General features: G+C 52.2%; 1 protein-coding gene across 5 annotated transcripts in view; it reads left to right on the forward strand.

Annotated features, from left to right (window-relative positions):
* Nucleotides 1-20,597, forward strand: part of Nadsyn1 (NAD synthetase 1) — a 30,689-nt gene extending 10,092 nt beyond the window's left edge. For 2 of the 5 annotated variants that reach the window (XM_052761505.1, XM_052761504.1), the window contains exons 6-21: nt 1,366-1,417; nt 1,976-2,064; nt 2,231-2,348; nt 3,572-3,703; nt 5,303-5,377; nt 5,966-6,090; nt 6,588-6,636; nt 7,053-7,155; nt 8,674-8,842; nt 10,264-10,399; nt 11,086-11,192; nt 14,959-15,090; nt 16,415-16,484; nt 16,961-17,089; nt 18,117-18,293; nt 20,089-20,597. In XM_052761505.1, the coding sequence (XP_052617465.1) occupies nt 1,366-1,417; nt 1,976-2,064; nt 2,231-2,348; nt 3,572-3,703; nt 5,303-5,377; nt 5,966-6,090; nt 6,588-6,636; nt 7,053-7,155; nt 8,674-8,842; nt 10,264-10,399; nt 11,086-11,192; nt 14,959-15,090; nt 16,415-16,484; nt 16,961-17,089; nt 18,117-18,293; nt 20,089-20,187 (1,762 nt within the window). In that variant the 3' untranslated portion in view covers nt 20,188-20,597. Of the gene's footprint in view, nt 1-1,365; nt 1,418-1,975; nt 2,065-2,230; nt 2,349-3,571; nt 3,704-5,302; nt 5,378-5,965; nt 6,091-6,587; nt 6,637-7,052; nt 7,156-8,673; nt 8,843-10,263; nt 10,400-11,085; nt 11,193-14,958; nt 15,091-15,287; nt 15,792-16,414; nt 16,485-16,960; nt 17,090-18,116; nt 18,294-20,088 lie in introns of those variants that run through there. The other 3 variants (XR_008222985.1, XM_052761507.1, XM_052761508.1) reach the window with 3 other exon arrangements.
* The last annotated feature ends 2,614 nt before the right edge of the window (nt 20,598-23,211 follow it).

Below are 23,211 nucleotides of genomic sequence, written 5' to 3' on the forward strand. Positions count from 1 at the left end.
CAAGCACCATGGCATGTGCACACCCATATACTTATACACACAATGAATAAATGAATATAAAAATAAAAGAAAAAGAAATGGCTTTCCTAGCATCTTCCTGCCTTTCCCGGGACTTGTTTGGTCCATCCTTAGATGACCCATAAATGGGGCAGAGTGCCGAGAGGCCATTTACCCAGTAACGTTTTACTTTATATAATAATAAGGGTAATTTGTTATTGTTTTGTTTTGTGGTTTGTTGACATGGGATCTTATACTGTAGTCCAGTGCTAGGGTCACAGGTCAGTACTCAGTGGATCCTTGCATGAGTTGGTAAATGTGAGGACGAATGTACTGATGGCTCATCAACATTTTGGTTTAGGGACATTGCTGCTTCCTGACCTCCAGATGGGGTCAGAGGACCCCTCTAGGATGGTGTGGCCATGAGGGGGTCTGTGGGCATCTTGTTTCTGTTCCCTCTGTTGATGGGGGAGGGGTGGGAGAGGCCTATCCACTCAGCTCCACGACTTCTGGCATTGTGCTTCAGTAGAAGAACCACTGGCATTGTGTCCACACACCACGAATTCTAAAGTGAATAGAACAGTCTGTGTTTGGTGTCTGAGCAGTGTGCCTTACAGTGGCTTGTTTGAAGTCAGAAATGTCAGCTTTTGGGTGCTGGTGGCACACGCCTTTAATCCCAGCACTCGGGAGGCAGAGCCAGGTGGATCTTTGTGAGTTCGAGGCCAGCCTGGTCTACAGAGTGAGATCCAGGAAAGGCGCAAAGCTACACAGAGAAACCCTGTCTCGAAAAACAAAAAAAAACAAAAGCAAAAACAAAACCCAAAAAACAACAAAAAAGAAATGTTAGCTTTTTATATAGTTTTTTTTTATTTTTTATTTTTTTATTTATTTTTTTTATAATTAAGTCCACTGGAGTAGATGAGACTCCCTAGACCAAAGCTGTGTGTGGTAAATACTTTGCCTGTCAAAGGCTGTATACTGTAACCCTATTGTCTCATTGGTAAGGTAGGTGTGGTTGTGTCTATGGGTGAACGTCACAGGACTTTTCCAGGGTGAGGAGAAACCCTGATTTCTCCCTTGGAATGGCAACCTGATTCTAGTCCCCCCTCCCTCAGTCTCGCAGAAAACACTGAGAGGCAGAGACACTCCAGTATGCATGAGTTCTACAGTGTCTATCATAGGTCTCTGTGTGAGGGGGTGGCATTGCCTCTGACGACACAGCACTCTCAGGAGCATGGCATGGTTAGACTGAGGGCCCATGTCTGAGCCATGCTTCCTGTTTCCCAGGACCTCACCTCAGCTCTGCCATGCTTCCTGTTTCCCAGGACCTCACCTCAGCTCTGCCATGCTTTGATTCTTTCCTTTCAGGCAAACTGAGGAATATGTCCTCCCTCGGATGTTACAGGACCTGACAAAGCAGGTGCATCCTTCCCAGGGTTTCCTGCCAGTGCGGGCTGAGGGTGGGCACAGGAGGAGCTCCTGGGTGGAGTCAAAGCATAGCTGGGTAGATGGGAAGCACAGAGCGGAACTTCACAGGAGGGCTGACTGCAAGCCAGGCTGCAGGAGCCAGCCAGCCCTCGGCAGAGGTGGACTGTGATTCCAGGACAGTTCTAGGAGACCACAGCCAGCCGGTGGTGGGCACATCTCTGAGCTTCATCCCTCTCATTGTGCTGTGGACCTGGGGTCCTCACTCTGCTTGCCTCCTTGGTAAATGGTGACATTGTTGGTGGCAGGAGATGGAGTGGAGGAAAGGGCCTGCTGCAGCCATAGTGGAGCTGTGTGTCTCGTGGTCATTGAGTAGGGAAGTGGGAGAGCCTGGGGTCAGCAGAAGTCGAATATGCTGGGGCTGGCACAAGGTGAGGAAAACCTTAGGGAGGACCTGGGATAGTATGGTAGCCTTCAAGATGTCGGAGGCCAGTGTGTAGCCCAGTAAGCAGCCCCGGGATCAAAAGTGGTCTTTTTTTTTTTTCCACTGCAGGAAACTGTGCCCTTCGGAGATGTGGTACTGGCCACCCGGGACACCTGTGTTGGGAGCGAGGTCTGTGAGGAGCTCTGGACACCGCGCAGGTCAGCCAGCTCTCTACGCCATCCACTCCCCGTCGTGGGCTGACCAGTGGGAAGACGACCCAGGCTTTGCAGCCTCTTGAGGTCGTGGCCTTAACCATGGAGGTCCCCCTAGAGAGCTGAGGTATCACAGGAGCCCAGCAGTCATTCCACCTGCCTCCTTCAACAGCCCCCACATCGACATGGGCCTGGATGGTGTGGAGATCATCACCAACGCCTCGGGCAGCCACCACGTGCTACGCAAAGCCCATACCAGGGTGGATCTGGTAACCATGGCCACTTCCAAGGTGGGCATTGGGCAGGATGGATAGAGTAGTGTCACAAGTTAAGGCTTCATCAGAGGAACCCCCAAGAGCAACAGCACCTGGGGCAGGGCTCAGCCACCGGGGCATACCACACCTCTGGTGCATACTTAAGGCTGTGGTTTGAGGCTGCATTCCATACATGCTTGGTCCCTCCCAGGTTTCTCTTGCTGGTATCACCAGGCCCTAACTGCCATCATTCAAAGCAGATTCTGTTGACACTGCTATGACAGAGAACCAGGATGTGTTCCTGTCCATGATTGTCATGGAGACACGTACCAACTTGCATGCACCTGCCATTGACCTTGGACACAGTGGAGCAGTACTGTTAGTCCTTGGTGCAGATAGAGTTGCCCCAGGTTGAAGATGGGCACAGATAGGAGATAACATCTATCCCTCACAGAGGTCACCCACGGTCACCAGTGCTTCCGGTGGCCCTGAAGCTCAGTGCTGCCCCATCACACTGCCCTAGCTGCAGTGGCCCTGTCATATAGGGACAGCAGTACTGCACTGTGAGCTGAGGGAAAGTAAAAATGGATGTTCTATGGGGTGCCCGACACCTGGTGTCATGTGACAGTATTTCAAGAAGACTCAACAGGTCTACTCACCCCAGATAGGGAACCAATGATAGACCAAAGTAACAATACCATCAAAGTTCAACATGGTACACCAGTGAGTTTATTGGAATTACTCAGCAATAGGTGAGGGGTTACAGACAGGTGTAGGGATGAATCAGAGGCAGCTGCATCACCAAAGTCCCATGGACAGTCCATAAAAGCTGGAACCCTGGAGCGCTCTTCACAATTTACAGGCAGTTTGACAGATCAGAAAGTGTCTCTTCCAGGCAGCTTGGCTGGTCTGAGGGCCTCTCAGCAGTCCTTACTGCTTACGGGGCCTTGGAGAGGAGGGGCCTTGTGCATCTGCTAAGTTTCAGGAACTTCCTGAGACGTGTACATTATTGACTTCCTGATGTTTCCATTTTGAGGAAATTGCAGCACAACACCTGGCAAAGCCCCATGAACTGGAGCCGTGGAGCTTTGTGTCCCCACCTGCACCTACTGTATCTGTCAGAGTCCGGATGCCAATGGCAACTTGGGACCGGGTGGAGAACAGCAGACTGGGGCATCTAGGTGTCCTGTTCAGCACTAGTGGCAGTCACAGGTTACATAAAGCACTGATAGCTCTGCTGTCACCTCTGCTTCTTCTAGAATGGTGGCATCTACCTGCTAGCCAACCAGAAGGGCTGCGACGGTGACCGTCTCTACTATGATGGCTGTGCCATGATTGCCATGAATGGGAGCATCTTTGCCCAGGGCACTCAGTTCTCATTGGATGATGTGGTAATGAGCCAAGCATGGGGATGGGGAGCGGCCTCCACACTGCCCAGTCAGTTGACTGCTCATCTGTATAGTGCCCCCTCCCCTAGCTGTGAGGAGGGATCCCCTTAGGGCAGGCTCTGGCTGAACAGAGCAGAGGAAAATGTCCCTGCTGGGCATGAGCTATGGAGGAGGACCCCAGGCTGAAGTGAGCACATTGGGGCAGATACCACAGTGTCTGGGACACAGGGCTATTGAGCATGTTTGACTCATTTTGGAGGCTGACAAGATGAAACCCCCCCTATCAGGGATTAGCAGACACTAGGCCTGGTCCTGTCATAAGGGATGGTGACCATCCAGCTTAACTGGGGATGTTATCCTCAGGGGCATCTGGCCTGTCCAAGATCTGTCAGTTCCCCCATGGCTTGGACCGCACATGTTGGGGGTGGGGGGCATACCTACATTAGTCACTTTTCTCTCTAATGTGTCAATACCTGACAGGAGTTCTTTCGGGAGGAAGAGTTTACTTTGGCTCACAGTTTGAGGCTAGCAGGCCATCATGGTGGGAAGGTGCGGCAGTCTGAGTGTGAGCCAGCCGGTCACATCACATCCACAGTCGGAAGCATAGAGATGAAGGCTGTTGCTCAGCACTTTCTACTTTCTATTCAATCTGGGACCCCAGTCCACAGGCTGGTGCTACCCACATTCAGACACTCCCTCACAAACATACCCAGAGATTTGTTTCCTTGGTAATTCTAAATTGCATCGAGCTGACAATCAGTGTTAACCATCACATCCCGCTTGGGCTCTGAGTGATCGGAAGCACAGAGAAAACCCCTTACTTCTCGTGGGGAGGGGCTTTATGAGGCCAGCCAGGCGAGGGACAGGGTGGAAGTGTCATCACAATCCTTTGGCAGAGGGGTGTGAGGACACGGAGAAGAGACAGGAAGGCAGAGGACAGCCCCGCACAGATGTACTGATCCACCCTGGTGAGCTGCATGCTCAATGCCTAGAAGACGCAGGTGTGGACTGCCATGTTACTCCCCACTCTGTTCTCCCCCTTTGCCTTCCTCTGTGTTGGCTTGATTTTCTGGTCTCAGGATGGCTCCAGTGGGTCCAGCCATCCCATCTATAAGTCACTATGTTCAGAATTGGAGGAGTCGTTGTTTTCCGTGTGTCTTTTAGGTAAAAAAAAGTATATTTCCTAAAACTTCCCCGTCCCTGTTACTGACAGAGTTATGTACCCTGCTGTAACTGGTGTGTCCCTGGGGAATGTCTAAATGTAGCTGAGGTTCCGGTGTCAACCAGACAGAGACGCAGCAGGAGGGATAGTTCAGGTCACAGCATTGATGTCGGGCAGCTCCCAACTGCCTTTCATTCCAGCACTAGAACAACAGTGCCCTCTCCTGGCCTCTACAGAAACTGCACTCACCTGCACATAACACTCAGGACACACACATACTCATAATTTAGAGTACTTTTTTTAAGAGGAGAAAATGTTCAAGAGGGTAGTGGTGCCATTCACCCTGCTAGGGGCAGAAGATGCCCAGCCCCTGCTGTGAAACATCCGACCCATCCACGTGGGACAGCAGTCCTGTGCTTTCTCTCCGTTTCCCCATCCAGGAGGTCCTCACTGCCACCCTGGACCTGGAGGACGTCCGGAGCTACAGGGCAGAGATCTCATCTCGGAACCTGGAGGTAAGTGCCCTGGGAAACACCAGCCTGAGTGGTGAGCCAGGCCCTGCTAGTAGCGCAGTATGCTGTGGGCTTGACCAAGGCTATGGGGCCAGAGATGGTGCTGAACAGTGGCTGCTGTTGTGAGCCCGGCTCCTCTTGCTACGTATAGCATCCTTGGGGTCCACCATGTGGAAGCATAATGGGATTCTGCTCTGTTTCAGGGTACAGTAATACTCCACCCAGTGGCCATACCACTGGGTGCCCACCCCGCCTCCAGAGTTTTGAGTGAGCATGGGTTCCTTTCTCCTGGGTGTATCTGTCCAGGAATAAGTCCTCCGGCTTGCATGGGGCCCTCATGCTCAGGCTGCTGAAGAGTTATCAGACTGCTTGCCTGAGTGGCTGTTCCCCCTCCCATTCCCGCAGTACTGGGAAAAGTCTGTAACTTCTCTGCCCTTTCAAGCCCTTGTCAGCACCTGTCAACTTCGATCAGTCCATCCTGTTTCCCCATGGGCTTGTCTGTGTCTCCCATGGCTGCTAGAGCCCTGTTCCTCACCCATAAAGGCTCCAAACTGCAGCTGGTCACTGTGTCCTCATGTCCTCCCCCAACAGGCAAGCAGGGTGAGCCCATACCCCCGGGTGAATGTGGATTTTGCCCTCTCAGACAGTGAAGACTTGTTGGAACTGGTGTCAGAACCTGTGGAGTGGACATACCACAGTCCTGAGGAGGAGATAAGGTAGGTGCCCCTGGGTCTGGATCCTGTTGTTTTGTGGCCACCACCGTCCCAGTGGCTGCCAACGTTTGCCAGGTGTGAGGGCTGCAAGGATTCCCGAAATCTGCCTAGGGTGGACCCTATGCTTCACTGGAGTTAAGATGCAGTGGCTGCTACATAATGAGCTCTAAGATAGCTAGAGCTACATAGTGAGACCCTGTCCAAAAAAAGCGTCACTGTGGCTGATGAGGTTCTGCCTAGGGTGGTCTCCCTGTACTGTGTCCTGAAGCCAGGCTTCAGTGTGCCCATTTTATGTGGGATATCTCTGGGGTTTCCCCCAGACTTGTTAGAACCAAAATACCCAGACTAACATGAAGTACTTATGATAGCAGATGGCCCAGCAAGAGCCCAGGCTCAGGCCTGTGTCTCTGCCCTGCCTTTGGGGGCCCCCTGCAGGACCACTGTACAGGTGCAGTGAGCCAGGCTTGCGTCTCCAGACTCAACACTCTTATCTCCTGCAGCCTCGGACCTGCCTGCTGGCTCTGGGACTTCCTTCAACGGAGCAAACAGGTAGGGTGTCTAGTTCCTACCCACCCCAGGGGCTCTCCTGGTTGGTGTGTGAGTCTAGGGCGGGTTAGTGATGTTTTTCTTCGGGGGTGTGTATCTGAACTGGCCAGAGGCCCGATGGCTGAAGCCCACTTTGAGACCATGTGGTGGTCTGTGGAGCTGTTGAAAGGCAGAGGAACTCCTACGTCTCCCAATGTGTGCACATCTAGGGTCAGAAAGACAGCATGGGACCCAGAGTGGCATCTCCTGCCCTTTAGGAAACCTGTCATACAAGTGGGTCGTTTGCCCACCCCGGGGATGATGCTGAGCTATGTTCCTGTAGGAGTGTGGGGCTCACAGGGTGGTGCTAGGCTGGAGATTGGGTGGGGCACAGCCTATCCGCAGCTCGGTTCACGCTGTACTTGGTCGGCCCCTTCCAGGCTGGGTTTTTCCTGCCCCTGAGTGGCGGTGTGGATAGTGCGGCCAGCGCCTGCGTCGTCTACTCCATGTGCTGCCTGGTCTGCGAGGCTGTGCAGAGCGGAAGTAGGTGACATGATGTCCATTGATCTGAGGAGAGAGTCAGGTTGGGAACCAGTCAGGGAGCGAAGGACAAACCCAGGTCATGGGTACTGTGGGTGAGGAAGGCTTCATGGCTGGGCATAGATGTTGTCTGTCCTATTCAGGTCCCAGAACTCAGGCGGGTAACAGCCTTTCCTGGGCAGTTAGCAGATATGGCCTTGTCTGCCTGCCACTGTCTGTCAGCAGTGCAGCCCTGGGGGTTGGGGACACACACACACACACACACACACACACACACACACACACACACGACACACATAGGCTTTGAGGTCTGGCAACCTAGGTCAAGTCCATATCTCACCATGGGTGCAGTGGCCCTAAGAATAGCCTGTGTAGTGCAGGAGCAGAGGGTTAGCCCAGGACAGACCACAGGCTAGCCCAACACAGACCTCAGTTAATGCAGAACAGTGGGTTAGTGCAGTGCAGAACCGTGGATTGGGTTAGTACAGCACAGAGCAGTGGGTTAGTACAGTGCAGAGCCATGGATTGGGTTAGTACAGCACAGAGCAGTGGGTTAGTACAGTGCAGAGCAGTGGGTTAGTGCAGTGCAGAGCCGTGGATTAGGTTAGTACAGCACAGAGCAGTGGGTTAGTGCAGTGCAGAGCCGTGGATTGGGTTAGTACAGTACAGAGCAGTGGGTTAGTACAGCACAGAGCAGTGGGTTAGTACAGCACAGGGCAGTGGGTTAGTGCAGTGCAGAGCAGTGGGTTAGTGCAGTGCAGAGCAGTGGATTGGGTTAGTACAGAGCAGAGCAGTGGGTTAGTGCAGTGCAGAGCAGTGGATTGGGTTAGTACAGCACAGAGCAGTGGGTTAGTGCAGTGCAGAGCCGTGGATTGGGTTAGTATAGCATGGAGCAGTGGGTTAGTGCAGTGCAGAGCCGTGGATTGGGTTAGTACAGCACAGAGCAGTGGGTTAGTGCAGCACGGAGCAGTGGATTGGGTTAGTACAGCACAGAGCAGTGGGTTAGTGCAGTGCAGAGCCGTGGATTGGGTTAGTACAGCAGAGGGCAGTGGGTTAGTGCAGTGTAGGGGCCGAGAGTTAGCCCAGCACAGACCATAGGTTGGTCTAGTGTGTGTTAACGCACAGATCGGTGTGTTAGCACAGCTAGCCCTGTGAGCACAGGGACCAGTGTGCAAGCACCTGAGAGAGGGAATTGCTCATTTTTTTAGGACTCTGGGCAATGGACCAGGCTAGATTGGTGGTCTCTGGGGTGATCAATGGGAGTTAGATGCAAGGGAACATGGGAGATGGACTGTGGGAACTGAACAGACTGGGGGCTAACTAGGTGGGCTCCAGGGATGGACTGGGGCTAGTGTGTGGGAGCTCAAGATCAGACCAGGGGTACCTGGTACCTACGTGGGCCCCAGGGAGGTGGGCGGAGGCTGCCACTTGGAAGATGTGGGCTGGCTGCATGGGCACTTGGGAGGGAGGCCAGGACTTTGTGCACAGACAGTGGTTCTCATCCTGCCATGGTGGCTCCAGATCAGCAAGTGCTGACAGACATCCAAAGCCTGGTGGACGAGAACAGCTACACCCCACAAGATCCCCAGGAGCTCTGCGGACGCCTGCTCACCACTTGCTACATGGCCAGTGAGAACTCCTCCAAGGAGACCCACAGCAGGGCCACAGAACTGGCTCAGCAGATTGGAAGGTAGGACTCCATCCTGTGCCGAGCTCAGGCTGGCACCGTGGCAAAGGTCAGAGCTGGTGACAAGCCTGTGGCTGCAGTGTCTTTGTATGCACCTGGCAGCTGAGTGAAATGCTGCCGTGGGTTTGAGCCCAGACTGTACAGTTCACGCGTACACACATAAACATCCGTCACCCAGCCCTGCCCCTGGGTGCAGTTGCAGGTCACCTATTCCTGTCAGTGGGATACCATCGAGCTGGTCCAGCAGTCTTTGGGTGCAGCTTGCAGGCTGTGTGGGGAGACTTTTCCAGGAGGTGTGACTTCACCTCATCTAGAATAGTCTTTTATTCTGGCTCTTCAGAAAACCAAGACACTGCCTGTCACATTGCTGGGTACAGCCAAAAGCCTCCCTGCCAGCGGTTCTGTTCCTGGGCTTATGCCCAAAGGAGTTACAAGCCCAAACAGTTACCTCCACAGGACGCTCCTGGTTGTCACCTTTGTCACAGTAGTGAGAGGAGGAAATGGCCCCAACGTCCATTGGCTGATGAGTAGCTAAACAAAATGTCATCTGTCCACACCGGAGTACTACTCTGATGTGAAAAGGTGTGGAGTACCTCCAAAGCATACGTGACCCTTGGAATTGTCATGCTGAGTGACAAATGCCAGGCATCAAAGGTCATGACGTGCACAACTCTGTTGCTGTGAGTTGCCCAGCCCGACATATCCATAGTGGATATATCAGTCCAGACAGTGGACTGGCGGTTGTCAAGCGGGGGCGGATGGGAGCAGGGAATGACGGTTGCTAGGCAGGATTTCTTTCTGGCGTGGTGAGTTCTGGAACTAGATGGCGAGTAGTCCTGGTTTTACAGTGTCATGACTGGGCCGACCACGGTTGAGTCACATGCTCTGGGATGATAATTGAGGGTCAGCAAGAGGACTCAGTAGGTAAAGGTGTTTGCCGCCAAGTCTGATGACCTGAATTCAGCCCCTTGCACCCACATGCTGGATGGAGAGACTGACTCCCAGAACTTATTCTCCGATAGCCACACGCCTGCCACGGAATATGTGCCCCGCCCCCATACATGTGATAAGAAAATTTTTATTTTTAATTATTTATGTAGTGTGGGCATGTGCACATGAGTGCCAGAAGAGTGCGTCGAATCCCCTGGCACTGGAGTTAACAGGTGGTTGTGAGCCGCCATGAGGTTGCTGAGCCTTCTTTCCAGACCCAAGTGAATTTTTTTTTTTTTTTTCTTTCTGAGATAGGTCTCACTCTGTAGCTCTGGCTGACCTGGAGCTCATAGAAATCCATCTGCCTCTGTCTCCCAAGTGCTGCGATTTTAGGCGTGCACCACTATACCCAGGCCAAAGAAATGTTTTTCAAAGGTAGTTAAGAGCATGTCTTAGCACACCTGTGCTGACCGCTCTCACCCCTGCCCTTCCAGCTACCACATCAGTCTGAGCATTGACACTGCCGTGAAGGCCGTCTTGGGCATCTTCAGCCTGGTGACCCGGAAGTTCCCTCGGTTTTCAGCACACGGAGGGAGCAGCAGGGAGAACCTGGCCTTGCAGAATGTGCAGGTAGGTGTTTGAGCCTGGCCCTGATCCTCACAAAGGTGTGGAGGTAAAGTCAGTAAAAGACAGGGAGCCTGGGGATGTGATGGGCAGTGCTGGCTTAACCGCCTGTAAGCCTCACTAGAGACGCTGGCCACACAGCCATGCTTGGGGTTGCAGGTCTGTGAGTGTGAGCGCATGGGAAAGTGTGTGCCGAGTGTGTGCCCATCTGAGCCTTGGTGAGGCTGTGCGCTGGAGCATGACCACACACAGGTGTATGTGGGGACCTACCTGTGCATTTCATCCAGCCCTGGCCTGGCTGGCCCTGCCCCACCCCTGGGCTACCTTGGTTAGCCTACATGCCGTGTGTCAACAGGGAGAGGAAGGGTCCCAGGGCTTGCCTGTTGGGAAATGGCCATCTCTGTTTGTCCTATGTGTACTTGGCCACCTCTCAAATGGTAAATAGTATGGAGGACACTGCTGAGCATCTTCCTGGCTACCTCAGTGCCTGGCTCCTGCTGTGACCCTGCTGTGGACTGGTGTAGAAGGAGCATGGGAGGCTCCCCACCACCACCACCCCAGCCCCTGGCACAGGACAGATTGATTCATCCTGTGTTGTGTTCTGACTTGGTTGCTCCCGCGCTAGGGTTGCATCATAGTCCAGCTGCTTCCTGGGTCCTGGCACAGGGTAACTGCCTTCTTCCCTCATCCAGGCTCGGATAAGGATGGTTCTCGCCTACCTGTTTGCTCAGCTGAGCCTCTGGTCCCGGGGTGCTCGAGGGGGCCTTCTTGTGCTTGGATCTGCCAATGTGGATGAGAGGTGGGTGTGGCTGGGGAACTTGCCTTGATGACACCATAAGTCTCTGGTGGAAGTTTGGTCCTTTCAAGACACAGTCTCCCTGTAATATCTGGATATCCAGAGACTGCAGACCAAGAAACCTCTATCTGCTCCGAGCCCAACCCACTCTCATCCATTGCAGGCTGCTTCCATTTGTGACCTGCCTCCTCTCCTGTCAGCCCCACAGGCTCCCGTCACCTCCTCCTTTCCTGTCCCATGCATCATAGGTCATTTCATTGCAAACAGTTTTCCACTCCAAACAAGACAGCTGCTTTTCTGTGTGAATTGAAGACAAATGCCTTTTTCTCTTGCTTAAAAAACATCCAATAGGGGCTGGAGAGATGGCTCAGAGGCTAAGAGCACTGGCTGCTCTTCCACAGGTTCCGAGTTCAATTCCCAGCAAACACATGGTGACTCACGACTATCTATAACGAGATCTGGTGCCCTCTTCTGGTGTGTAGGCATATATGCCCGCAGAACACTGTATGCATAATAATAAGTAAATCTTAAAAACAACAACAACAACAACAAAAAACCCCAAACATCCAGTGGCCCTCTTGTTTCCAGGTAAAATCCACCCGACCTCAGACCCAGCAGTGGAGACTGGTAGATCCCCTTCCCAGGCTCGGTTTCCCTGCTTCCCTTCGGTGAGCGACTTCACCTCCTAACTGTCCTCACGTGCTCCTCATTAGCTGAGGAATTTTAAAAACATCATGTATTCATCAATTGTCGTTTCACCAGTCTGTCTATCCATAAGTTGAGTCACCCATCTGTCCATCCATTACTCTGACCACCCAACCATCTACCCATCCATTCACCCACCCATACATACATCCATCCACCCATCCATCCACCTACCCAACCGTACATATGTACACCCCCCCAACCATCTATCTATCCATCCACCCACCCAAACATACATGCATTCACCCCCACCCATCCATTCATCCACCCAACATACATACATACATACACTACCACCCACCCATCCATCCATCCACCCACCCATACATATGTACATCCACCCACTTATCCATCTACCCAATCACCCACATATACACCCACATATACATACACCCCCTATTCCGTGGTTTCATTTGGTTTGATTTTGAGACAGCTCCTTACTTTGAAGCACAGGGTAGCTTCAAACTTACTATGTAACCCAGGCTGCCCTCAAACTGGAAGCAATCCTCCTGCCTCTGCCTTCTGAGACTAGGATTATAGGATTGTGTTGCCATAGATAGCAGGGTTTTTTTTTTATTTGTGCATGTGCGCGCGCATGCGTGCAGCCAGCATGTGCCATGGCATGTGTGTGGAGGTCAGAGGACAACTTCAGTGTCGCTGCTCACCTTCTACCTTGTCTGAAGCAGGCTGTCATTGTTCACTACTGTAGACTCCAGGCTAGCTGTTCTGCAAGGTTCCCGGGATCCTGTCTCCATCTCTCCATAGGAGTGCCAGGATCACAGATGGTGCTGCTGTGTCCAGATTTATGTGGGTGCTGGGGATCTGAACTCAGACTCTTGTCCATAGCGAGTCTTTTTCTGTCTTGCCAGCCAGCTCCCAAATAATGACATGAGACTTCTTAATTATGAAAGCTTGGCTCTTAGCTTAGGCTTGTCCCACTAGCTCTTATAACTTAAATTAACCTGCTTCTACTAATCTTCGTTTTACCATGTGGCTTTTTACCTTTCTTTAATTCAGTATGTCCAACTCCCTCCATGTCTCCTTGGCATCTCCCTGGTGCCTGGATTATCTCCTCCTGCTTCCTCTCTCTGCCCTGAAGTCCTGCCTACACCTCCTGCCTAGCTATTGGCTATTCAGCTCTTTATTAAACCAATCACAGCAATGTATCTTCACACAGTGTACAAATATCCCCCAACACTCGTCCTTGTGGAGGAAATGCTTTACCCACAGAGCCATCCCCTTGTGCCCGGGCTGTTCTTTTTCTCCTTGGTGAAGGAGGGAGAGGAATCACCAGTGGGGGTGGGGTTGAGAGGATGATAGGAGCACAGTGGGGTTGCCATCCCTCTGCCGCAGCACGCAGCACCTAGCTGCTGCTGCTCATGCAGTTAGGAAGTGCTGGGTAAAGCAGCTGGTGCCACGAGAAGCAGTGAGTGAAGAGCTTGGGAGAGATGATGAGACACAGCCGTAAGGATGATAGATGGGGGCCTGTGGCATCTTGGGCCCAGTGAGTTACGTGAGAGTGTTTGATGACTGGCCAGGAGGACTCGGGGCTTGGTGTAGAGTTGTAAACAGATTGGCAGTGAGGTTGGGTAAGGAAGAGCACCCTGGCCCAGTTTGCCAAGCCTGCTCCCAATGATGGTACAAGGGATACATCCAGTTCCACATCCTGCTGACAGCTGGTGTAAAGGGCCACCTCCTGGGCAGCTGGTCATTCAGTATTTGGGGTACAGGTAAACCCAGGCTGGCAGGCACCTTCTGTTGACACCTGCCAGAAACCCCACCTCCCAGGAGGAATACAGGACTTCAGCACCAGTCATGTCATTTGTACACACAGCTTAGGCCCAGGGACCTCTGTCAAGGAGGGACAGGGGAGCCCTACAAGCCTGGGTTCCCGACATTAGGCAAGCTACTTGGTGGATGCCTTCTGAAGGAGGACTGTTGTCCCAGGCCTGCGGGTGACACACAGGTGAGTGAGGGTGCGTTGGGGTGGGGAGTGGTCTTGCTAACAGAAGATCAAAGTAAGGCCAGAACAATGGACACTCGAGGCAACCATGGCTGACGGTTGATGTCAGCTAGCAGGAGGTAGAGGAAGGAAGGCCAGAGTCCTGCCAGGGTCCATGAGGCCATGGAGAGTGGTCTGTCCCATGGAAGCAGAAGGAGAGCAGGATGTGTTGTGAGCACCTCTCCGGGGCCCGTGCCTCTGCTGGTGTCAATCTGAGTTCCACTGCCGTTCCACCATCCCTCTGTTCTACCTGAAGACACTTCACCGAGGCTAGTAGATTCGTCACTATGTGCCAGTTTAGCTTGGAGCCCCTGGGTCAGCAGAAACTCCTGTGTGGCCAGGAGTGGGTGGTCTCACCAGGGAACACAGTGGCCTGTGGCAGAGCTATGGCAGGTGGGCGGGGTTAGGAGGTGTGTGAGCTCTGAGTTGTTTGTTCTCACGGTCACTGCAGGGCAGCTGCTTTAAGCTGTCAAAGTGCTGAGGTCGTTGGTCCTCGCCGAGGCCTCTGGAGGCTCGCCCTACACCCACCGCCAACCCAACCCTCCCTGTACCCTCACACCTTCAGCGTCCTGATGGCCCCTTTGGCCGTGACTCTAATTCTTATTCCCTTTGAGGAGACCTAGAGCTGTTTCTCACACCCACCCTGTAATCCTGGTCCATCTTTGTCTGGAGTCCTCAATACATCTTCAGGGCCCTTTTTACTATGTGAGGTCACAGAGCCAGAGCTCCAGATCAGAGCTTTATATCAGGCTGAGTGTGCACTTGTGCAAGTTCCTGTCTCCCCTTCTGAAGCCTCTGTCCCTCAGCTCCACCTAGCTGTCTCTGGCCTTCTAGACAAGCTGTTCCCAGTCAGCAGATGGTGGTACCCAAGCATTCTGAGCCAAGATAGATGTCTACACAGTGTGCCCAAAGTCAACCTGCTGGCCTCCTCCAGGGCCTGGGTTATACTGGGCTTCAGACTTCTGGGCCCCTGGAAGAAGGGAGCCCTTGGCCAGCACTGGTGGAACCCATAGCCAGCAGTACCCCAGAAACCATGGGGACACTATCCTTTTTCCCTGGCAGTCTCCTCGGCTACTTGACCAAGTATGACTGCTCCAGTGCAGACATCAACCCCATAGGCGGCATCAGCAAGACAGACCTGAGAGCTTTTGTCCAGTTCTGCGCCGAGCGTTTCCAGCTTCCCGCTCTGCAGATGTGAGTGCTCCTGTAGCTCCTGGGCCACCAAGGCCACCCTTGCTCCACTTGGCCATCCTCCTTAGCTTCCTATGCCCCACCCTCCAGCTGGGAGCATGAAGTCATGACCCCACCCACTCCTGTTCCTGCACCCATAGTTTTAAGTGTCTTAAGTGACAATTCCTCCTAGACTGGCTTTTCTCCTGCTGCCATCTCAGGGCAGAGGGACTGGTGGTGGCACCTGCTGAAGACACCCACAACCTATCAGGACACTACAGCATCATTACTGGTGCCAGGAAATGTGGTGGTATTGTGTTCCCCAAAATATTGTGCAACCTAATAAACTTCTCTGGGGTCAGAGACAGAACAGCCACTAGATACAAAGGCTAGAAAATGGTGGCACTCACACCTTTAATCCTAGCATTTCAGAGGCAGAAATTTGTCTGGATCTCTGCGAGTTCAAGGCCAAAGGGATACAGCCAAGCATGGTGACACATGCCTTTAACCCCAAGAAGTGAGCCTTTAATCCCAGGGAGTGGTGGCAAAAACAGAAAGATATATAAGACATGAAGACCAGAAACTAGCAGCATTTGGCCTGGTTATGCATTTTGGCTGGTTAAGCTTTCAGGCTTTCGAGCAGCAGTTCAGCTGAGAGCTATTCGGATATGAGGACACAGAGGCTTCCAGTCTGAGGAAACAAGATCAGCTGAGAAGTTGGCCAGGTGAGGTTAGCTGTGGCTTGTTCTGTCTCTCTGATCTTCCAGTGTTCACCCCAATAACTGGCCTCAGGTTTGATTTTATTAATGAGAACTTTTAAGATTCATGCTACATCTGGCGCCCAATGTGGGGCACGAACCCATGACCCTGAGATTAAGAGTCTCATGCTTTACCGACTGAGCTAGCCCATTTTGGGGAACACAATACCACCACAAGGAAACCTGTGTCCTTGCTGTCCTTGCAGTAAGTCATGTCCGCAGGGGACCTCTGGCAATATGTGGAGGTCCCTTTGGTTGTCACAAAGAGTTCCTGGCAGCTCATAGGCACAGGCTGGGGGTCCTCCCAAATGTCCTGTGGTATATCGAGCTACCCCACCATACCCTCTCGGTCCAGTCTCCTGACCACAGCTACTAATATTCCTGCAGTGGAGGGCCCCTGTCCTGCGCTCTTCACCTCCTTACCCACTTTGATCCACTGTCCTTTGGGTCCTGAAGCCTCAGGATCATGAGCCCAGGCATGACCCTGCCAGTCATGGCCAGCCCGACTGCAGTCTGTCTAGGGACGTCCTGCCAGAGCTCACGAGCACATCAGCAGCCCTAGTGACTGACTCAGTGTGTCTTAACTGCAGCATCCTGTCAGCACCGGCCACTGCAGAGCTGGAGCCCTTAGCCAACGGGCAGGTGTCTCAGACAGATGAGGTAACGATGGTGGCTTCGTTGTGGTGGATGTGTCTCCCCTTCTCACTGGGTCCCTTCACAGCCTCCTTCTGCCCAAAGGAAACCTTTCTGCCATGGGACCCTGGTTCACTCGGGCCAATGGAATTGCTGACCTCAGACACTCTGACTTAGCTTTCTCATTGTGGTTAGGGCTGAGGAAGGGGATGACAGGGTGGGTCAGAAGCAGAGTGAGGATGACGAGCTAGGAAACAGCAGGTTCCCTCCCTCAGAGCAGCCTTGGAGTAGAGTCATTCACCTCCCATGCAGGCAGGGTCTTGGTCATTTTTCCAAACCTACATCTCCTGGCACCCAGTGAGTTCTGAGAACCCCAGCTGGGCACCCACTCCCGACCCTTGTTGAGCCTCATCTCTCCTGGACATTTAGTCCCCGACTGCAGGAGGCTCTGAGGCCCCTCCCAGCAGCACCCCACTGTGCTTTAAACACTTCTGTCCCCACAGGAAGACATGGGGATGACATACTCAGAACTCTCCGTCTTCGGCAGGCTTCGGAAGGTTGCCAAGGCAGGGCCCTACAGCATGTTCTGCAAACTGCTCAACATGTGGAAGGACAGCTGGACGCCAAGACAGGTAAAGCCATGTGTGACATCAGGCTGAACCACCTATGGGTGACCCCAAACAGATAAACTCGTTTCATACACAGTAACATTTTACGCTGTCATCTTCACCAGCTTGGGATTCCTGGCTGCCCGAAGTTAACCCAAGTATGGACCAGCCATGCCGGTGTGCTGGTGTGGTACAGAGGCTTCAGAATGCCTCAAGACTCCACTGGCCAGAGGACTTACTGTGTACCTGGTTGTTTTTACTCTTTTGCTCTTTTGGGGGGCCCACCACCCAGCTCCCAAATTAATCACACCCAGAGGCTTATTATCACTTATAAATGCCCGACCTTAGCTTGGCTTATTTCTAGCCAGCTTTCTTTAACTTAAATTATCCCATCTACTTTTGCCTCTGGACTTTTTCCTTTTCTTACTTCTGTATATCTCACTTTTACTCTTACTCCATGGCTGGCTGTGTGGCTGCGTGGCTGTGTGGCTATGTGGCTGTGTGGCTGGCCCCTAGCGTCCTCCTCTCCTGTTCTCTTGCTCCTTGATCCTCTTTTTTAATGTTCTTCTCCTTCTATTTATTCTCTCTGGCTGCCAGCCCCGCGTATTTCTCTTTTCTGTCTCGCTATTGGCCATTTAGCTCTTTATTAGACCAATCAGGTGTTTTAGACAGGCAAAGTATCACAGCTTCACAGAGTTAAACAAATGCAATGTAAAAGAATGCAACACATCTTTGCATCATTAAACAAATGTTCCACAGCAGAAACAAATGTAACACACCTTAAACTAATATTCTACAACATCACTGGGTCCATGGACCCACCTGGAGGCCTCCAGGAGCACCGCACTGGGCTGTCAGAACCAGGACTCTACAGTTTTGCAGCTCAGCCAGTGTCAGCCAAGCTGTTAAGTCTCCATGTTGTTGTCAGGAAAAGGCAGGGACAGTGAGTGCTGGCACCTGGTGGCCGTTTATGTCTCCCAAAAGCAGGCCTCTTAGCCTTGAGTCTTTCCTGCCTTTCTGACTTGAAGCCCACGTGTCTCTCGCCCACCAGGTAGCTGAGAAGGTGAAGCGGTTTTTCTCAAAGTACTCCATGAACAGGCACAAGATGACAACCCTCACGCCAGCATATCATGCTGAAAGCTACAGTCCTGACGACAACAGGTTTGACCTGAGGCCCTTTCTGTACAACACGATGTGGCCCTGGCAGTTCCACTGCATTGATAACCAGGTGAGCCCTACTGGAGAGCGTGGTGTGTCAAGCCTGGGAGGACATACGAGGGGCTTCCCTTGAGAAGAAAAACTTTTTCATATGGAAAATGACATGGCATGCTACTGTCCTTGCTTCAGCAATGGGATTGTTTTATTATATATATTATATATAATATGTTATACACACACACACACACACACACACACACACATATATTTGGTTTGGTTTTTCAAGACAAGGTTTCTCTGTATAACAGCCATAGCTGTCCTGGAACTTGCTATGTAGACCAGGAGGGCCTTGGACTCACAGACATCGGCCTGTATCTATCTGCCTCCTGAGTGCTGGGATTAAAGGTGTGCACAGGCTTATTTTTATATATTTTTGAGACAGGTTCTCTCTGTAGCCCTGTAGAACTTGCAGAGTAGACCAGGCTGGCCTCAAACTCACAGAGACCCTCCCGCCTCTGCCCCTGGAGTGCTGGGGTTGAAGGCACCACATCTTTGACTAAAGCATACTTAGCTCCCCTACCCCCACCTCTGTCCTTTTCTGAAGACCACAGCGGAGACACCCTCAGATGGCAAGTTAGTCACAGCTCCTTCTCAGCGAGGCTCTGCTCTGCTGAAGAGAGGGGCAGCTGCTCAGCACAGGGACAACAGTTAAAGCTGGCGAACCATGGACAGTGCTCTGCTGAGCTGCAGAACCCAAGGGACCAGAAGAACTGTCAGGAACCTCGGCTATGCAAGGACCCTGAGCAGCTAGCGTGCACTTTGAGGGTGCAAGGCGTACTTGCTACCTCTACGTCGTTAGGTGCCCAACTGGGTCATCCTGATGCTGGAGTCAGAGCTTCTGACATCCAGAAGGAAGGCAGGGATGCTGCCAGGTGGTACCCTGCCCCTGAGAGTCATCTGGTCCCTTTGGTCAGTAGTAATGCTGGGGCCAAAGAAAACTGTCGTGGGACTGGAAAACCCTGTGAGCTGTCCCTTGCAAGGAAGTGACTCTGTATCCAGCTGACTTTGGGAACCACCCCCACCCCACCCCCAGTAACTCAGAGGATTCAATGGAAGTCAGTGGGATGTTGGGAGGTAGAGCTGCCGCTGGGAAGCAGGTGGTGGCCACTAGGAAGCTGACACGTGGGTCAGGATACTATTGTCCTATGTTCTCACTGTCTACGCAGAGCCTGCATGCTGTGTAGCTGATACCCACATGCTTTGTCCCTGAGTCCTGCTGTCCCTGAGTCACAGGAATGGAACAGTCTAGCCACCTAGGGGAGAGGGTAGGAGCTGCATCAGCTCTGATGTTTAATTTATTGTTGTTCTTCGTAACTATGTATGAATCTACCTGTATGGATATGTGCATGTGAGTAAAGTGCCCATGGAGGCTAGAGACATTGAACTTCCTGGAGCTGGAGTTACAAAAAGTTGTGATCCACTTGACATCTGCCTGGGGAACTGAACTCAGGTCCCCTGGAAGAGCAGCAGGTGCTCTCACCCACTAAGTTATCTCTCCAACACCAAGCTCTGGCTTCTTTAGTGGTGACAAGGGTTTGGATACTCCACTTCCCACCAAGACCCACTTGGCAGCAGTTCCTCCAGATCAGCAAGGGATTTTGAAGCTGTGTGGCCTCACGGTGGGCAGAAATAGAATCACCCAGAATCTCGCCATCCACAGTGGCCACCAGGGACTCCTGGGCCAAGCCTTTCCCCAGCACCCTCTACACTCTATCCCTGGGTGACCCATAACTTCCATGGCTGGTAGTTTTGTCAGCTGGTTCTTTGAAGGGTGATGGAGACAGTTCTAATGGGCTTCTCTCCAGGTTCTACAGCTTGAGAGGAAGAAACAGCAGAGCCTAGAAGACTGGATGTTGGAAGAGCCGTCACCTGTATGGAAGCATCTCCTCCCTGGGGATCCCTAGCATGATTTCAAATCACCAATGGTCAGGACTAGAGGCCCCGCCCACCACTGCCCTCCTGGAGCCAGGTTTTGTTTACCTTTCAAGGAAGAGAGAGATGTTCATTTTAATGCCATAAGAAATAAACAAAAATGCTCTTTTTAAAAATGTATTTTATTTTATATGTATGGCCTCTTGCCTACATGTATGTCTGTGTATCACATGCATGCCTAATGCTCGTAGAGGCCAGAAAGAACATCAGGTCCATTGGGATTTGAGTTACAAATGATTGTGAGCCACCGTGGGGTGCTAGCTGGGAATCTGACCTGGGTCCTCTCCGAGAGCAGCCAATGTGGTTCACAGACATGCATGCCAACAGAAAAAGTCATACACATAAAATAAAATGAGTAAAATTCTAAAGACAAAAAGATTTATTTATGTGTACAAACATGTGTCTATGTGTGTGTGCATGGGTGCCCACAGAGGCCAAAAGAGGGCATCGGATAATCTGGAGCTGTAATTACAGGCCGTTGTGGGCCACCCGGTGTGGGTACTTGGAAACTGAACTCCAGTCCTCTGAAGGTAACAAGCACTGTACGAACTGAGCATCAAGTATGCTCGGACATGCTCAGTCATAGTGCTCTCCACTGTGGATATGGCCATCGTGGGTTAGAGGATGCCCCCATGTGGGGATGGGCCTGTCTAGGCAGAACCCTGACGTGGCTTCTGACCAAGGAGGGGCATCTAGAGCAGGAAACACATGAGAAGCCCTCCCCCTCCTCCCCACACCTGCCCCCCTGTCCTGGGTTCTAGTGGGATCATGGATGGTTCTGCCACATTTGCTTATATGGAGTCTGAGAGCCAGCCTTCCTTGTCCTGTGGGGACCTGCATGGTCTGGGAGCAGGGCTGGTGTGGGATGGCATCTGGCCCCTTTCTCTGACTAGAGGGCCCTTCAGGGCACCCCCTCCCCTGTGTGTATACCTCTGCCCAAGGGCAGCTGCGTCTTCTGCCTGGCTCGTGGGCTTGCCTCCTTCCTGCCAGGCAGTGCTCTGGCTGGCTGTCCAAGTGTAGAGTAGTGGCCACTCGATATGTCAGAAGCATAAAGATGAACACATTTGTCTTTCCACAATGTCAGAATTCATTGAATAACAAATTCACAAGATACAGCTTTTTCAGTGACCACAATGTGCCAAATAGTCCCGCTTTCCTCGATAGCCTGGCCAAGCACACAGTTTCTTTCATTCTAATCTGAATGACGAATGCTATCAGAATACACATACTACATCACTTAGTGAGTAACCCCCGAAGGGTTGACAAGGCGTTCCAAAGAGGCATGAGGAGTCAAGACTGGAAAAACAGTAGACGGCGCCGGAGCCTCTATTGATAAGGTAACACACCAGAAGCTGGGGACGCTGTGGCAGCCACTACAGGTGAAAGGGCAGCTTTGGTCTAGGCAGAGGAACCAGCAGGTGGGCAGCAGGTCCCCACGAGAGTGAGGGAGATGGACGGCAATTCAAGGAGGCTGCATGCGGTGGGGAACAAACCAAGCGGAGGCCCCTGGGAGAGTCAGGGTTATCTGCCTGTCTCTCCCTGATGGGCACACGCTGGGTAATCAGGTGACAGGTCAGTGTGGACTGTCACCATTACAGCAGCTGGATTTTTGGAGGCTGGTGGAGACAACTTTAATGGGCTTCTCTCCAGGTTCCACAGTTGGAGAGGAAAGCACCCCAGAGCCAGGAGGGCGGGGTACAGGGCTGGAGGACTGGTTTGAGAGCGATCACCTGCAGTGGAAGCATCCACCCCAGAGGTCCTTAGTGTGACTTTTTTTTTTTTTTTAATTTAGGATTGTGAGGATATTTTTGGTTTGTTTTGGGGAGGGGTTGGGTGTGGTTTTGGTTTTTGGTTGTGTGTGTGTGTGTGTGTGTGTGTGTGTGTGTGTGGATGTGTGGATGTGTGGATGTGTGGCTATGGAGATCAGAAGAGGGTGAAGGAGCTCCTGGAGCCAGGGTTGCATGCAGTTGTGAGCAGCCTGATGTGGGTGTTGGGAATTGAACTCAGGTCCTCTGTAAGAACAGTAAATGCTTAATTGCTGATTCATCTCTGCACCTCCCTAGTGTGACTTTTTAATCACCAGTGGCCAGTGTCCTGAGTCCTTCATGGCGGAAGCTGTGCTCTGATTACTCAGATGGAAGAACCCTGGGGAGTCACAGACTCTCCTTGCAGACAGGGAGAAGTTTCCTTCAGAGGGGACACGTCACTAGGGCCCTCAGCTGTGGGAACATGGAGGACAGAAGAGAAGGCTGGGGAGGAACTGAGCCCTTTACTAGACTCAGGACCTCGCCTTTATTTCTTAGGCAGACCTCACTAACCAGGATGGAGGAGGCAGACAGGAATATGGCATAGATTTCCTGCTAGGATGGAGACTTAGATGCTCAGCCTGGACAGTTAGACACTGTCCCCCTGCGGGAAGCAGGAGACGGCAAGTGAGGCTTGGAGGTCTTTACGGGAGGGATATGGAGTGAGATGGGAAGCTGGGGGTGAGACTCAACCCAGCTTTGTCCACTCGGGGTCCGACTTCCAGTGCAGAGGCTAAGAGAGTCGTGCTCTGACACCTTGACTCCGTATGTGTGGCATGTGCTCTGCTCCTCTTGGGCATGGGGCCCAGCCCCACTTCTAGATCCTTCATCAGACAGATGTTCTTTGTCAGCCACCTGCAGTCACTAGTCCCTGAACTGCTGTGTGGAAGCAGCGCCCTCTTGTGGCAGGTCTTTGGGGGGACCTGCACATGGGATCGCATGTAGAAGGTTGAGTCAATCCAGCTGTGTCCACTCTGCTTGGGGTCCTACAACCTCTTCTGAGGCCCATGGATCGTTTCTCATGTTCACCCCCCACTCCCACCAGGTGATTTCCATTTATAGTGAGTGGACTTTTACAGAGACTTGTATGGCAGGCTAGGTTTTCCTCTAATTTTTTGATTTGTTTATACTTTTTCAGATGTTTGATGTGTGCACCAGCCAGTGGCCTGAATCCTACCCCTCACCTTGAGT

The sequence above is a fragment of the Peromyscus californicus genome, unplaced genomic scaffold (genome assembly GCF_007827085.1).
Source record: "Peromyscus californicus insignis strain IS unplaced genomic scaffold, ASM782708v3 Scaffold_4__1_contigs__length_199733344, whole genome shotgun sequence".
NCBI lineage: Eukaryota > Metazoa > Chordata > Mammalia > Rodentia > Cricetidae > Peromyscus > Peromyscus californicus.